The following is a 13,833-nucleotide window of genomic DNA, read 5'->3' as shown; positions in this document are numbered from 1 at the left end:
AAAGCCACCAACCACGGATCTGCAGAAGCATTTCCTGGAAGTGCAGGATTCTTTTGCTATTGTCCTCGACAACCTACGGAAAACGAAAGAAGAATTGCTGCTGCGCATAGGCGATCTGGAGAAACAGCTGCCAACCAGCGATTTGGAAAGCCTATCCAGCGAGGCAGAGGATTTGTCCGAAGAAGTAGAGGAGATATCCACGAAAATAGACTGGCAGATAGCTGGGAATGTGCTATTCGCCGTCTTGGGTATTGGAGCGCTTGTCTGGGCCGCCAGACAAGAACCCAAAGTTGTATACAAATATATTCCAGAGCCACCAAAAAAACCAAGCTCTCGAATTCCGGAGATGGAGTAGCCGAAAGATGTCCCAAAAGACGTAGGTCCATATTTCTAGGGATGTCGATCCATATTTCTAGGGATGTCGATAGATGTCTTGGTTTGCGCTCCCCTTTCGGAACACGGATGTACATCTTTTGGGACAGCAATGCACGTCTTTTGGGACACAAAAAAAGGTAGTCGAAACATGGTTGTCGAGGCAGTGACAATCCATGCACTCTTCTAAGAACGTTAAAGATAAGGTTGTTAAATTGTTAAAGATATACACACGTGCTGTTTAAAAGACACTTCAGAATGTTAAAGATAAGGTTGTTAAATTGTTAAAGATATACACACATGCTGTTTAAAAGATGTCTTAGAATGTTAAGTGTATGGTTGTTAAATTGTTAAGTATGTCTGCATGTGCTGTTTAAAAGATGTCTTAGAATGTTAAGTGTATGGTTGTTAAATTGTTAAGGATATGCGTATGAGTCGTTTAAAAGACACTTCAGAATGTTAAAGATAAGGTTGTTAAATTGTTAAGGATGTATGCATGAGTCATTTAAAAGACACTTCAGAATGTTAAGTATAAGGTTGTTAAATTGTTAAGGACATACTACATGAGTCATTTAAAAGACACTTCAGAATGTTAAGTGTATGGTTGTTAAATTGTTAAGGACTATTATTTCTTTTTTTCTTAAGAAAATATACCTAAGAATAAGGATATTTTCTTAAGAAAAAAGGAATAATAGTCCTAACAATTTAACAACCTTATACTTAACATTATGAAGTGTCTTTTAAACAGCATACGCACACATCCTGCGGTTTTGGGGGCGTAATGCAATCGGCTGGTAGTTCACACGTAATACAGTCCATATATTGAAAGGGTGATTAGGAATGCCCTTTAAGATGGGTTCTTATTTTTATTTATTATTATTGAATTCTGCAAGTGCCCTTTAAAAGGGGTTCTTATTTTTATTTATTATTATTAAATATCCTTAATTCATTATTCTTAATAATAATAAATAAAAATAAGAATGGGATTTGAGACTCTTTGCGCAAACCCCATTCTAAAAGGGTCTCAGAATGTTGAGTATAAGGTTGTTATATTGTTAAAGATATCTCGCATGCTGTTTAAAAGACACTTCAGAATGTTAAGCGTATGGTTGTTAAATTGTTAAAGATATCTCGCATGCTGTTTAAAAGACACTTCAGAATGTTAAGCGTATGGTTGTTAAATTGTTAAAGATATCCGCTGCATGTGTCGTTTAAAAGACACTTCAGAATGTTGAGTATAAGGTTGTTAAATTGTTAAAGATATCTCGCATGCTGTTTAAAAGACACTTCAGAATGTTAAGCGTATGGTTATCATATCGTTAAAGACTATTATCTCTTTTTTTTAAAAAAAGAAATATCCTTATCCTTAGGTACATTTCCTTAAAAGGAGAAATATCCTTATCCTTAGGTATATTTTCTTAAAAGAGAAATGATAGTCTTTAACAATTTAACAACCTCATACTTAACATTCTTAGGTGTCTTTTAAATGACTCATGCAGTATGTCCTTAACAATTTAACAACCTTATACTCAACATTCTGAAGTGTCTTTTAAACGACACATGCAGACATCCTTAACAATTTAACAACCATACGCTTAACATTCTGAAGTGTCTTTTAGAAGTAACATGCCGGCTGCGGGAGCGCGTGCAGGAATTGTATGATGAAATGTGCAGCCTGAAGCGCGCGGAAAGGTTTGGTGCCTTGTTGACGATGGCCGGTTGGGTAAAAGAAAGCGTGCAGGACTTTATGCGATATCCGCTGTAGAGCTGTTTAAAAGACACCTTAGAATGTTGAGTATAAGGTTGTTAAATTGTTAAGGATGTTACTTCTAAGAAAAAAAGATGTCTTAGAATGTTAAAGATAAGGTTGTTAAAGACATATGCATGCTGCTTTAAAAGACACCTAAGAATGTTAAAGATAAGGTTGTTAAATTGTTAAGTATGTCTGCATGCTGCTTTAAAAGACACCTAAGAATGTTAAAGATAAGGTTATCATATTGTTAAAGACTATTATCTCTTCTTTTTTTTTTAAGAAAAGAAATATCCTTATCCTTAGGTATATTTTCTTAAAAGAAGAAATAATAGTCCTTGACAATTTAACGACCTTATACTCGACATTCTGAAGTGTCTTTTAGAAGTAACATGCAAGACATCCTTAACAACCTTATACTTAACATTCTAAGACATCTTTTAAAGCAGCATGCATATGTCTTTAACAATATGATAACCTTATCTTTAACATTCTAAGGTGTCTTTTAAATGACTCATACGTATATCTTTAACAATTTAACAACCATAAACTTAACATTCTAAGACATCTTTTAAAGCAGCATGCATATGTCTTTAACAACCATACACTTAACATTCTAAGACATCTTTTAAAGCAGCATGCATATGTCTTTAACAACCTTATCTTTAACATTCTAAGACATCTTTTTTTCTTAGAAGTAACATCCTTAACAATTTAACAACCTTATACTCAACATTCTAAGGTGTCTTTTAAACAGCTCTACAGCGGATATCGCATAAAGTCCTGCACGCTTTCTTTTACCCAACCGGCCATCGTCAACAAGGCACCAAACCTTTCCGCGCGCTTCAGGCTGCACATTTCATCATACAATTCCTGCACGCGCTCCCGCAGCCGGCATGTTACTTCTAAAAGACACTTCAGAATGTTAAGCGTATGGTTGTTAAATTGTTAAGGATGTCTGCATGTGTCGTTTAAAAGACACTTCAGAATGTTGAGTATAAGGTTGTTAAATTGTTAAGGACATACTGCATGAGTCATTTAAAAGACACCTAAGAATGTTAAGTATGAGGTTGTTAAATTGTTAAAGACTATCATTTCTCTTTTAAGAAAATATACCTAAGGATAAGGATATTTCTCCTTTTAAGGAAATGTACCTAAGGATAAGGATATTTCTTTTTTTAAAAAAAAGAGATAATAGTCTTTAACGATATGATAACCATACGCTTAACATTCTGAAGTGTCTTTTAAACAGCATGCGAGATATCTTTAACAATTTAACAACCTTATACTCAACATTCTGAAGTGTCTTTTAAACGACACATGCAGCGGATATCTTTAACAATTTAACAACCATACGCTTAACATTCTGAAGTGTCTTTTAAACAGCATGCGAGATATCTTTAACAATTTAACAACCATACGCTTAACATTCTGAAGTGTCTTTTAAACAGCATGCGAGATATCTTTAACAATATAACAACCTTATACTCAACATTCTGAGACCCTTTTAGAATGGGGTTTGCGCAAAGAGTCTCAAATCCCATTCTTATTTTTATTTATTATTATTAAGAATAATGAATTAAGGATATTTAATAATAATAAATAAAAATAAGAACCCCTTTTAAAGGGCACTTGCAGAATTCAATAATAATAAATAAAAATAAGAACCCATCTTAAAGGGCATTCCTAATCACCCTTTCAATATATGGACTGTATTACGTGTGAACTACCAGCCGATTGCATTACGCCCCCAAAACCGCAGGATGTGTGCGTATGCTGTTTAAAAGACACTTCATAATGTTAAGTATAAGGTTGTTAAATTGTTAGGACTATTATTCCTTTTTTCTTAAGAAAATATCCTTATTCTTAGGTATATTTTCTTAAGAAAAAAAGAAATAATAGTCCTTAACAATTTAACAACCATACACTTAACATTCTGAAGTGTCTTTTAAATGACTCATGTAGTATGTCCTTAACAATTTAACAACCTTATACTTAACATTCTGAAGTGTCTTTTAAATGACTCATGCATACATCCTTAACAATTTAACAACCTTATCTTTAACATTCTGAAGTGTCTTTTAAACGACTCATACGCATATCCTTAACAATTTAACAACCATACACTTAACATTCTAAGACATCTTTTAAACAGCACATGCAGACATACTTAACAATTTAACAACCATACACTTAACATTCTAAGACATCTTTTAAACAGCATGTGTGTATATCTTTAACAATTTAACAACCTTATCTTTAACATTCTGAAGTGTCTTTTAAACAGCACGTGTGTATATCTTTAACAATTTAACAACCTTATCTTTAACGTTCTTAGAAGAGTGCATGGATTGTCACTGCCTCGACAACCATGTTTCGACTACCTTTTTTTGTGTCCCAAAAGACGTGCATTGCTGTCCCAAAAGATGTACATCCGTGTTCCGAAAGGGGAGCGCAAACCAAGACATCTATCGACATCCCTAGAAATATGGATCGACATCCCTAGAAATATGGACCTACGTCTTTTGGGACATCTTTCGGCTACTCCATCTCCGGAATTCGAGAGCTTGGTTTTTTTGGTGGCTCTGGAATATATTTGTATACAACTTTGGGTTCTTGTCTGGCGGCCCAGACAAGCGCTCCAATACCCAAGACGGCGAATAGCACATTCCCAGCTATCTGCCAGTCTATTTTCGTGGATATCTCCTCTACTTCTTCGGACAAATCCTCTGCCTCGCTGGATAGGCTTTCCAAATCGCTGGTTGGCAGCTGTTTCTCCAGATCGCCTATGCGCAGCAGCAATTCTTCTTTCGTTTTCCGTAGGTTGTCGAGGACAATAGCAAAAGAATCCTGCACTTCCAGGAAATGCTTCTGCAGATCCGTGGTTGGTGGCTTTTCGGGTATTGCAACCTCTACGCCATTTTCTTTTTCTATCCTGCGTATTTTGGGTATTCCTATACCGTATTTCCTAGCTACCTTCTGCAGCCCCATACCATTCTTTCGGTCTTCCAAAAGGTCTGCGATCTCCTCTTCGGATAGTATCCTGGGTGTGGCCATATATATCTACAACCACATGTTTTTTGTGTCTAGACACCTATGGATCCATAGGGTATTCCATGGACAAACACTATGGATCCATATGGTAGATACCTGTTTGTCCACAGATATAGCATGTATTTGTACATAGCTACGGGTATAGCTGCATACATGCTGGGAAAACAGCGGACGATAGAAATCCTTTTGGACGTCCTAGGAGGTTTGTACAGAGCACAGGAGACAATAGGCAACGCACGCATTCCGGGCTACGTAGCGGCACCATTGCGCATAGCCCTTCGACGGTAGCGCCCTGTTTTGGGGCCCTTTGGAACATGGACAAAATATACACTCTACTAAGGGAGCCCGTCTGGCGGGCGCCCTTGCACATCTTTTGGGAACACGCATACACTCTTTTGGGAACACGCATACACTCTTTTGGGAACACGCATACACTCTACTAGCATATACAAAGATTTAACCTTATTGTTAACATTCTAAGACACTTTTTTAGCACGTACTTACAAAGATTTAACCTTATCGTTAACATTCTGAGACACTTTTTTAGCACATGCACGTCTTTTGGGACACGCATGCACGACGCGGCTGCACATCTTTTGGGGACACGCATACACATCTTTTGGGGACACGCATACGCATCTTTTGGGACACGCATACGCATCTTTTGGGACACAAAAAAAGGTAGCCGAAAGTGGTTGCCGAAACAATGGGATTCTGTACACTCTACTAAATGGCGTACCTTATCCTATCGGGCGCCCAAATAGAGCAGCAGTAAGGCGCTCTTCGCGATGGAGGCTGATCGCGCAAGACCCCCTGTAGGGCGGATTACCGACCTCTAAAACACCAGGGGGGGCTGATGTTTTTCGACTTGCGATTTTTGCCAATGGAGGCTGATCGCGAGTCCCCCTTACTGCTGCTTGGCAAAATAATTTAATTAAAATTGGTGTTCTTGAATTAATTCAACTTTTTATCTTTTCATGAAAAAGATTTCAATTGATATGAATTAATTTGAAATAAATTAATTGAATAAAATATATTGTAATAGTTGTTTTATGGCAATACTTATTAATAATATTTTTTACGTATTGCATAAATTATCCTTTTTTCAGTGTTATTTGAATTTACCTAAGAAATAACACAGATGATTGCATTATGTTATATAGTAAGTAAAATAAAAGGTATCAACTCTGTCTTTGCTCTCTTGAAAAAAATTTCTGTCAAATAGAATTCTCTCATGAAAATAAAGATCACTACTTACAAAGCAAAAAAAGTCACACCATTGTAAACAAGTAATAGCTAGCTGACATTGTATTTGGTAAAAAAAACTCATGTTTTCGTTTAAGAGCAAAGTGATTGGTGTCCTTGTCAAAAGTTAAATAATTCACATCATGTAAGCTTTCAACATCTTTACATATAACTTTAATTTCAAGCAAACCAAAAGGACTAATAGCATTTTCAGTGGCTAGTTCCATGTCAAAGACCTTGCGATCAGGAGAACACCCTAACCATGGGCAAACAGGATGAATAACAAGACCACATGGATATAAGTTAACAGAACTGTTTTTTACTTTGGTTGCATAGTTATAGGCTGCATATGGTTCCATCTCAATTCCCTTCTTCATTGCTGCTGTTTGGACATGACGGGTTGGGTCTAGTTGCTTGCATAAAGACTTGAAGTTAGCTTGTCTTTTAGCTACTATGCCAAATTTACTGGCTGTTATTCTTTTCTTCCTTAAAGTGTGCCAAAGTTGACACTCACTTTGGTCTCTAGTTCTTTCTTCTAAATGAAAGGACATTTCCTCATCAACTCTTAAGGAGGTTAGTGTAGCTGATTGCTCAGCATTTAAACAGGAACTGAAATTATTGGTAAAAGAGGTGTTGCTGGTCAATGGTAAGGAAGGAAAATCAGTATTAGCATAATCATTAATGATATAGGAGGAAGTAAGCTTCTGTTGATAAGATAAAATGCAACCTATAGGAACTTTGCCAAATCTTGTAGAAATTGCAGGGAGGTTTGTATCAGACATGTCGGGTAAAAGGGTACATATGAGAGGTACAGGCTCTAGAGCTTTCAGGTTTTCTTTGTAAGTAGAGTCTAGCAGCAGGTATTGGGAGGCAGGGGAGTACAAAGAGCTCTTTATAGATTTAGTATAGTCCGCTCCTCTAGTTTTCTTGACAACCACTTGATCAACACATTCTGGCGTGATCTTTTTTCCCCTAGGAATATTCCACCTTTGTGCTGACATAGTGCAGGTAAGTTCATCGGGCAATGCTGTTAGACCCAGCTGCTTGCAGTGTGCAATCAATAGTAAAAGTGCCAGGGTATGTTGACAGGCTCCTCCTGCACCAGCCACGCACGAACATTTCCCATATAAATTCTTGTTTTCCAGTAGGCACACAATAAATACTGAATGTGGCTTCTCTGATTTTTTCATCGAGCGAAAACATTTACTCTCTATCGTTGCCTCTTCTTGACTATAGCGAACTAAGAGAAAAAGTCAAATTTTAACAGAGTCCATTGAATATACAAGCACGACAAAGTACAGCCAGAGTTAACAACTAGTACAACAGCACAAGCATTGACCGTTTTTAAAGCTTTTTCGTACATTTTAATTCCCCAAAAAACTCACCTTTATAATCATGGAGATATCCCGTTTCGGCAAAAAATTTGTAGGCTTTTTTCAGACTCGTTGAACCTCCGCCAGTCTTTTTGGCAAATAACTCTACGTCGCCAAACGACAGTTCAGGCATCCTGGTAAGGTCAAGCGACCCTTTTTTCGCCGGCTCGCTAAAGAATTAGATCAATAACGATGAAATACGTCCTTGGAATGGAAATGTTTACTAACATTTCATGAGTCTGTGTATTGTTTTTAAAGTTTTCTAGGGGAAAACCCTTTAAAAGCAAGTCCCAGGTCAAAGACCACGAAAAAAAGTTGCGATAACAAACAGGAAGCAGCTTTGGATTTGGTGAAAAAATTAGCGTAAGAATTTTTCTTTCGGACCAATCGAAAAGCAAAATATGCTTGAAGACTCCACGGGTACCAATATTTGGTAGAAAAAAGCTAAAAAGTTACGTCTAAGTGGTTGTACTAACCTGTTTTTGTCGCCTTCCGGTGCGACGGCGGCCATCTTGATGTTTGTTTACATAGCGCGCGTTTGCCATCCAAGAAGTCACGTGATTTCTTAGTGCAAGTCGCCTATTCTATATCATCCTTAATTATCTTAGGAAGGTAAACCACCACTCAAAGTACTTTAAGATTCATTATTTGTTTTATTCCTTTCTAAATATTTTTAATGTTAGTTTTATTAGAGCTAAAGTACTTATTAAAATAATCTAACTTACTAATTCTTATGAGGTGATTTAATTTATTTCTATATATTTTGAATTAACTATGATAATATGTTGATTGTGTTTTAAAAAAATTGTGATATTTGTTTTTCATTTTAATAGAAGTTTTGATGCCTTTTGTGATCCAGGACTTTGAAAGATATTTAATATCTTTTTTACTAAGCTGTTTAATAGGCGTTTAGTATAAAAAGTATCAAAAAGTACATTTACATCATTAGCATTAGGCAAAACAGACTCCCATGAAATTGATTTAAGTTCCTTGAGAAGGGTCTTTACATCATATTTAGAATAATCCCTTTTAAGAATCCCTTTTAAGAATTTTTTTGGGGAGAGTGGCAAATTTTTTAGAGTGCTTATAAGCCTTTACACAATATTTTCATAATTGATTCTTTAAATAGTGAATAGTTGATTGTGAAAATAATTCGTCCTTTGAATATTGGTCTTTGAGATGCGAAGGTTTATATTTCCAATATGTTAATGACTATAACGTAACATAAGGGATTTGAGTCATTTCATGGCAACTTTTAATATTGAACGGTGGACATTTTTTGAAAACAAATTTGTAAGAACCTTTACATGAGTCGCGTAAAAGGGTGATGCTTTTAAAATACTGTATTACAGAATGAGTGCAGTGTTGTATATTAAATGATCCCTTATGTTACGTCATAGTCATTAACATATTGGGAATATAAACCTTTGTATCTTAAAGACCCGACATTCAAATGACAAAATATTTTCACAATCAACTATCCACTATCTAAAGAATCTATTCTGAAAATATTGTGCAAAGTCTTGTAAACACTTTAATAATTATGAAATTTGGTAAATGATCAGTCAAGTCATAAACAATATTTCCACTAACAGTATGATGTTTCTAGGAATTCATCAGTAGCCAAATGAGAGTCAGTATTTAATAGGTTGATGTTGAAATTACCCATTATAATACAGCACTGGTTTTCCTTATTGATTTTTTTCAAGGCATTTATTGAAAGAATTGAGGAAAGCTTCTAGATCAATATTTGGGTGTAAATAAAGACTGTCTGTAAATAACACCACAAACAAGGTTGTGATGTATGTCACTAGGAATTTCAATCCAAAGAGATTCGTAATTTTCAGAAGATTCTGAGAGATCATTCCTAGCGTCAAAGCTTAGATCATCAGAGAAATAAAAACCAGTACCTCCAGCTTTAGAACAACAACAGCAACAATCGTGTTTATTTAGTACCTGCTGTGCTATGTAATATTTACAAGTTAAAATAAATAAAATGTATTAAAAACCTAAATAAAGGTACATGCTATCTATAATAACCACAAGGGCTAGCCGAGATAGATAGCTAGAAGGACTAGGTTGAGGAATAAAATTATAACTACAATAGTATTATTAGACTTGATCTTGTGACACATTAAATTTTGTCTCAGTTTATCTGATTATAAAAAATGATGATGCATTTCATTTAAAGGGGGACTAGCATGAAAATCATCCAAATTTTAATTGAGATGAAACTTTACTGGAATAACCCTTAAAGGTCTAATAATCACAGGTTCAAGTTTTTTCCTGATATTCGGATGGGAAGTATTATATTTTATAACGAATTTTTATAGGAGTCTATGACGTCATATGCTCGATACTAAACATTGCTCCATACATTTCTTTGTAAATAGCTTCGTGTTTAACTTTATTTCTATTAAGCTGAAAGGTTCGCTTAGGGACTTAACGTACATAACTTGTAGTTAGAATCATTTTATGGTATCTTTTCTTTAATACTAAGTATAAAACTAGAAGATATTTTGATTTCAAAATACAAAGAAATGTATGGAGCAATGTTTAGTGTTGAGTGTATGACGTAGCAGACTGCTATAAAAATTCGTTAAAATATAATACTTCCCATCCGAATATCAGGAAAGCACTTTAACCAGTGATTATTAGACCTTTAAGGGTTATTCCAGTAAAGTTTCAGCTAAATTAAAATTTGGATGATTTTCGTGCTAGTCCCCCTTTGACATTTCAGTAAGCTTATCTAAATTTGCAATAACGCTTCTCATGTTTGCATGTAGTGCAGAAAAATGTTTATGAGAAGTACAGATTTTTCTTTGCTGCATACGTCTTGTCGTGGATGTCTTGTTTGGTAAACTTAGCAATAATTGACTGATCTTTCTTGTCTCGTGTGTTGGTTCCAAGCCTATGACTTGTCGAAATATCTTTATCTTTTACTTCAACTCCGATTAGATCTCCAGCAAATTTGGTGATGGAGTTTGTATCTTTACCGGAATGAACAGGAATGCCTCTATGTTCTAAGCAATCTCTTCTAGAGTATTGTTCCTGATTGTTTAACGTAAGTTTGAACTGACTTATTTCATTACTTGAACGCTGGAGCCCTCCCTGTAGTAGAGCAACATGAGTAATTTAGTGAGAAAAGAATACATTAAAAGACAAAAGAAAAAGTTCAGCTTCGGTGATCTTCTATTGTTTTTTAATATAATTCCTATCCCAGTAAATCACTAATGTTCTATTTTCGTATGACAACGTTCTTGCAAGTAGGTGTACATAAACTTTATTAACGTGTCAAGCATCTAGCATGCCACAAGTAGCACACTAATTGGGTACACACAGAATAAATTAAGTTAAAACACTCATTAATAATTCATAAGCTTATGGTCCAATTGGAGCCACCATACACGTCACGTGCATGAACCTTTATACCCGATAAAATCCTCTTCATTAGTATTCAAGTGATTTTATATAAAGACACATGTGATCTTTATATAAAGACCACTCGAATACTATGAGGATGACTTCATCAGGGATGAAGTATGCATCCAAGTTTAGATGAAGACATAGAGCTTCATCAAGGTCATAGTCAACCCTATAAAGATCTTTGACTAACGTGCCTGTCTTTGCCTTGGCACGCAATATCCAATGTGTGGGAGCTTCTATTGAATCTGGTTGCGCATGCCCGTGACGTCAAATCTCTATCGAAGTATAAAAATTCATGTTCGTGACGTGTATGGTGGCTCCAGTTGAACCAAAATCTTATAAATTGTTCATGAGTGTTTTAAGCAGTTCAAAAAACTCGTAGATCGTGTTTTGTCAGGTATAAAAGCACTCGGCTACGCCTCGTGCTTTTATGCCTGATAAAACACTCCTACTCGTTTTTTAAACACTACTTAATGAGTTAGAAATCATGTTATATTAATGATAAAATGTTATATGAACAAATAATTTAAAAGTAGTAATTATGATATCAATCTCAATAGACAAACATCAGTATTACACACCAGACTTAGACTTGCTCATTGTGCTTTAAATTTGTACTTTAAAATTTCTTGCAATTTAACATCGCTTTGTGACTGTAATGATGGATCTGTGGAATCCATCTCTCACTATTTCTTACACTGACCCCGATATGCCTTCCAACGTCAAAATCTGCTTTCGCTTTCCTCACAGCTTTTCCAACAACATACTTCAGAGTCTGATAAAGTAAACTTTTTTCTATGTGGTTCTCCACATTTAACTTTTAAGCAAAATCAAAAATTCTTCTTGAGTGTCCAACAATATTTGGCAGACACCAAAAGATTTAGATAGAGTAAAGAACGCTTAATTGATTTTGTAGAAGTATTTTTTGTTGTTGTACTTTTTCTATATATATATGTTTTTTTCCCTTTCTAATCATTACATGTAATTTCCCACGATGTAATCTCAATTGTACTTTTCTATATATGTTTTTTTTTGTTAATACATATGTTAAACTTTTTTTTCCTTTTTCCTAAAACTCCAGAAACCTTGTAATTACTGTTAACTGTGTAATCTCCCACGATGAGCCTAGCTTTTGGAGAGAACACAGAGCTTTAATATGTTTAGATAAAAACAAAAAAAGAAAAGTAGTAATATGTGTAGACGTATACAAAAAAAAAAAACAAAAACAAAAACAAAAACAAAAACAAACTTAAGAGCGAATGTCTGTAAGGGTCGAGAATCGCCGGACAAAACCAAAAAATCAAATTCCATTTTATTTTACCAAAAGATACCTTTGGGTGGGTAGTCTTCGAAATGTATGACCAAAAAGTCTGGCGATTTTTATTTTTTTCAAAATTCGCGAAAGTTGAAAAGAACCGCCGACAGTCATTTTCCGGCGACTCTATTTCCATAAAATTAGGCATGTTTAGGGAGTGCTCGTGCTCTAAGGAAAAATCCTATGGCATTGAAATTTTGTCCGTACATTGTTCATCATTTCTTGTTTCCAAAGATGTAAATCACTTTGGCATCTGTTGAATTCAAGCTAAGATCTCTGCCATCGACTTCCACCAACTAGGAGCGATAAGCTTCGAGCCTAAAATTGAGGTTAGTTTGCGACGCTATATTGAAGAGAGTATATTTTTTTCCACATAAATTTTAATATTTTTTGAAAGCCCTATCATTGGGCTTTCATCGTACCAAGTATCGTTTTTGGCCCGTTAATTCTCTAACTTCCAGAACTAAAGACGCTAGGACTATTTACAGCATTCGTGAGTTCATGAATAAATGAATATATAATGAACCGAGCATGACGGTCTTTATTTTATGGTTTATTTCTTGCAAAAAACAAAACAAAACAAAACAAAACAAAAACACAAGAAAACGACTCCTTTTTACTTTTAGGAGGCATTTCTGAGTATAACAGAGAGATATATGAATATATTTGACCGTAAAAGGTCAAGTAGCCACGCGTCTAGTCTTATGAAAATTTCATATTCATTTGTAGTCGGAATTTAAAATCTTCGGTACAAAGCTATTCTTGGCTTTTACGTGACGTCATCAAAAATTTAAACTCAAACCATGCCTCATATTCAAAAAGTAATAATAAATATATCAAGGAATCAAAGATTCAAGGCTTAGGAAAAGTTTCGTGTCTTCCTATGTTTGGACGCCGAATTATGGAGGTTGAATTTGTGTCACGCAATATTGTGACGTTCATCTGATTAACAATAAAAATCGGAGACCTTTCTTATGTATATCAATAGATGCTTATGCACATCATTAGGTATTCGTCATTGTCGATTCTATAAAGGTATGACATATGAACCTGAAAAAAAAACGAAACTTTTTAAAAACAGGTCGCATTACCGGCGTTTGCATTGCTACGCGGCCACCCCAGACAAAAATCGCGACGTGCACTTTGCAATAGACTGCCGTCAATCAAACACGTTGACGCCATTTACACGCGTGTGTGATTCAAAAGGCGCCAAAGCTTCGGTCGATTGTTTACAAGTATTATGAGCCACACTCACCGGGTCTATCCGGGCAGATCCAAACGCGTGTAAATGACGTCAA

The 13,833-nt window shown here is 35.3% G+C and overlaps 1 protein-coding gene across 1 annotated transcript; it reads right to left on the bottom strand.

Annotated features, from left to right (window-relative positions):
• Positions 1-6,100: 6,100 nt before the first annotated feature.
• Positions 6,101-8,372, bottom strand: LOC148906290 (uncharacterized). The gene is made up of 3 exons (XM_089038324.1): positions 8,271-8,372; positions 7,807-7,964; positions 6,101-7,661 (listed from the first exon to the last, which is right to left on the bottom strand). Exons 1-3 carry the CDS (start codon positions 8,303-8,305, stop codon positions 6,448-6,450), a joined length of 1,407 nt encoding a protein of 468 aa, XP_088894450.1. The 5' UTR covers positions 8,306-8,372; the 3' UTR covers positions 6,101-6,447.
• Positions 8,373-13,833: the final 5,461 nt, after the last annotated feature.

Source organism: Actinia tenebrosa, unplaced genomic scaffold (assembly GCF_029948245.1).
Source record: "Actinia tenebrosa isolate PJP-AT-01 unplaced genomic scaffold, QUT_ActTen_1.0 PGA_scaffold5__44_contigs__length_20552954, whole genome shotgun sequence".
NCBI lineage: Eukaryota > Metazoa > Cnidaria > Anthozoa > Actiniaria > Actiniidae > Actinia > Actinia tenebrosa.
Note: the sequence above shows the minus strand (reverse complement) of the source record. Positions and strands in the feature narration are given on the sequence as shown.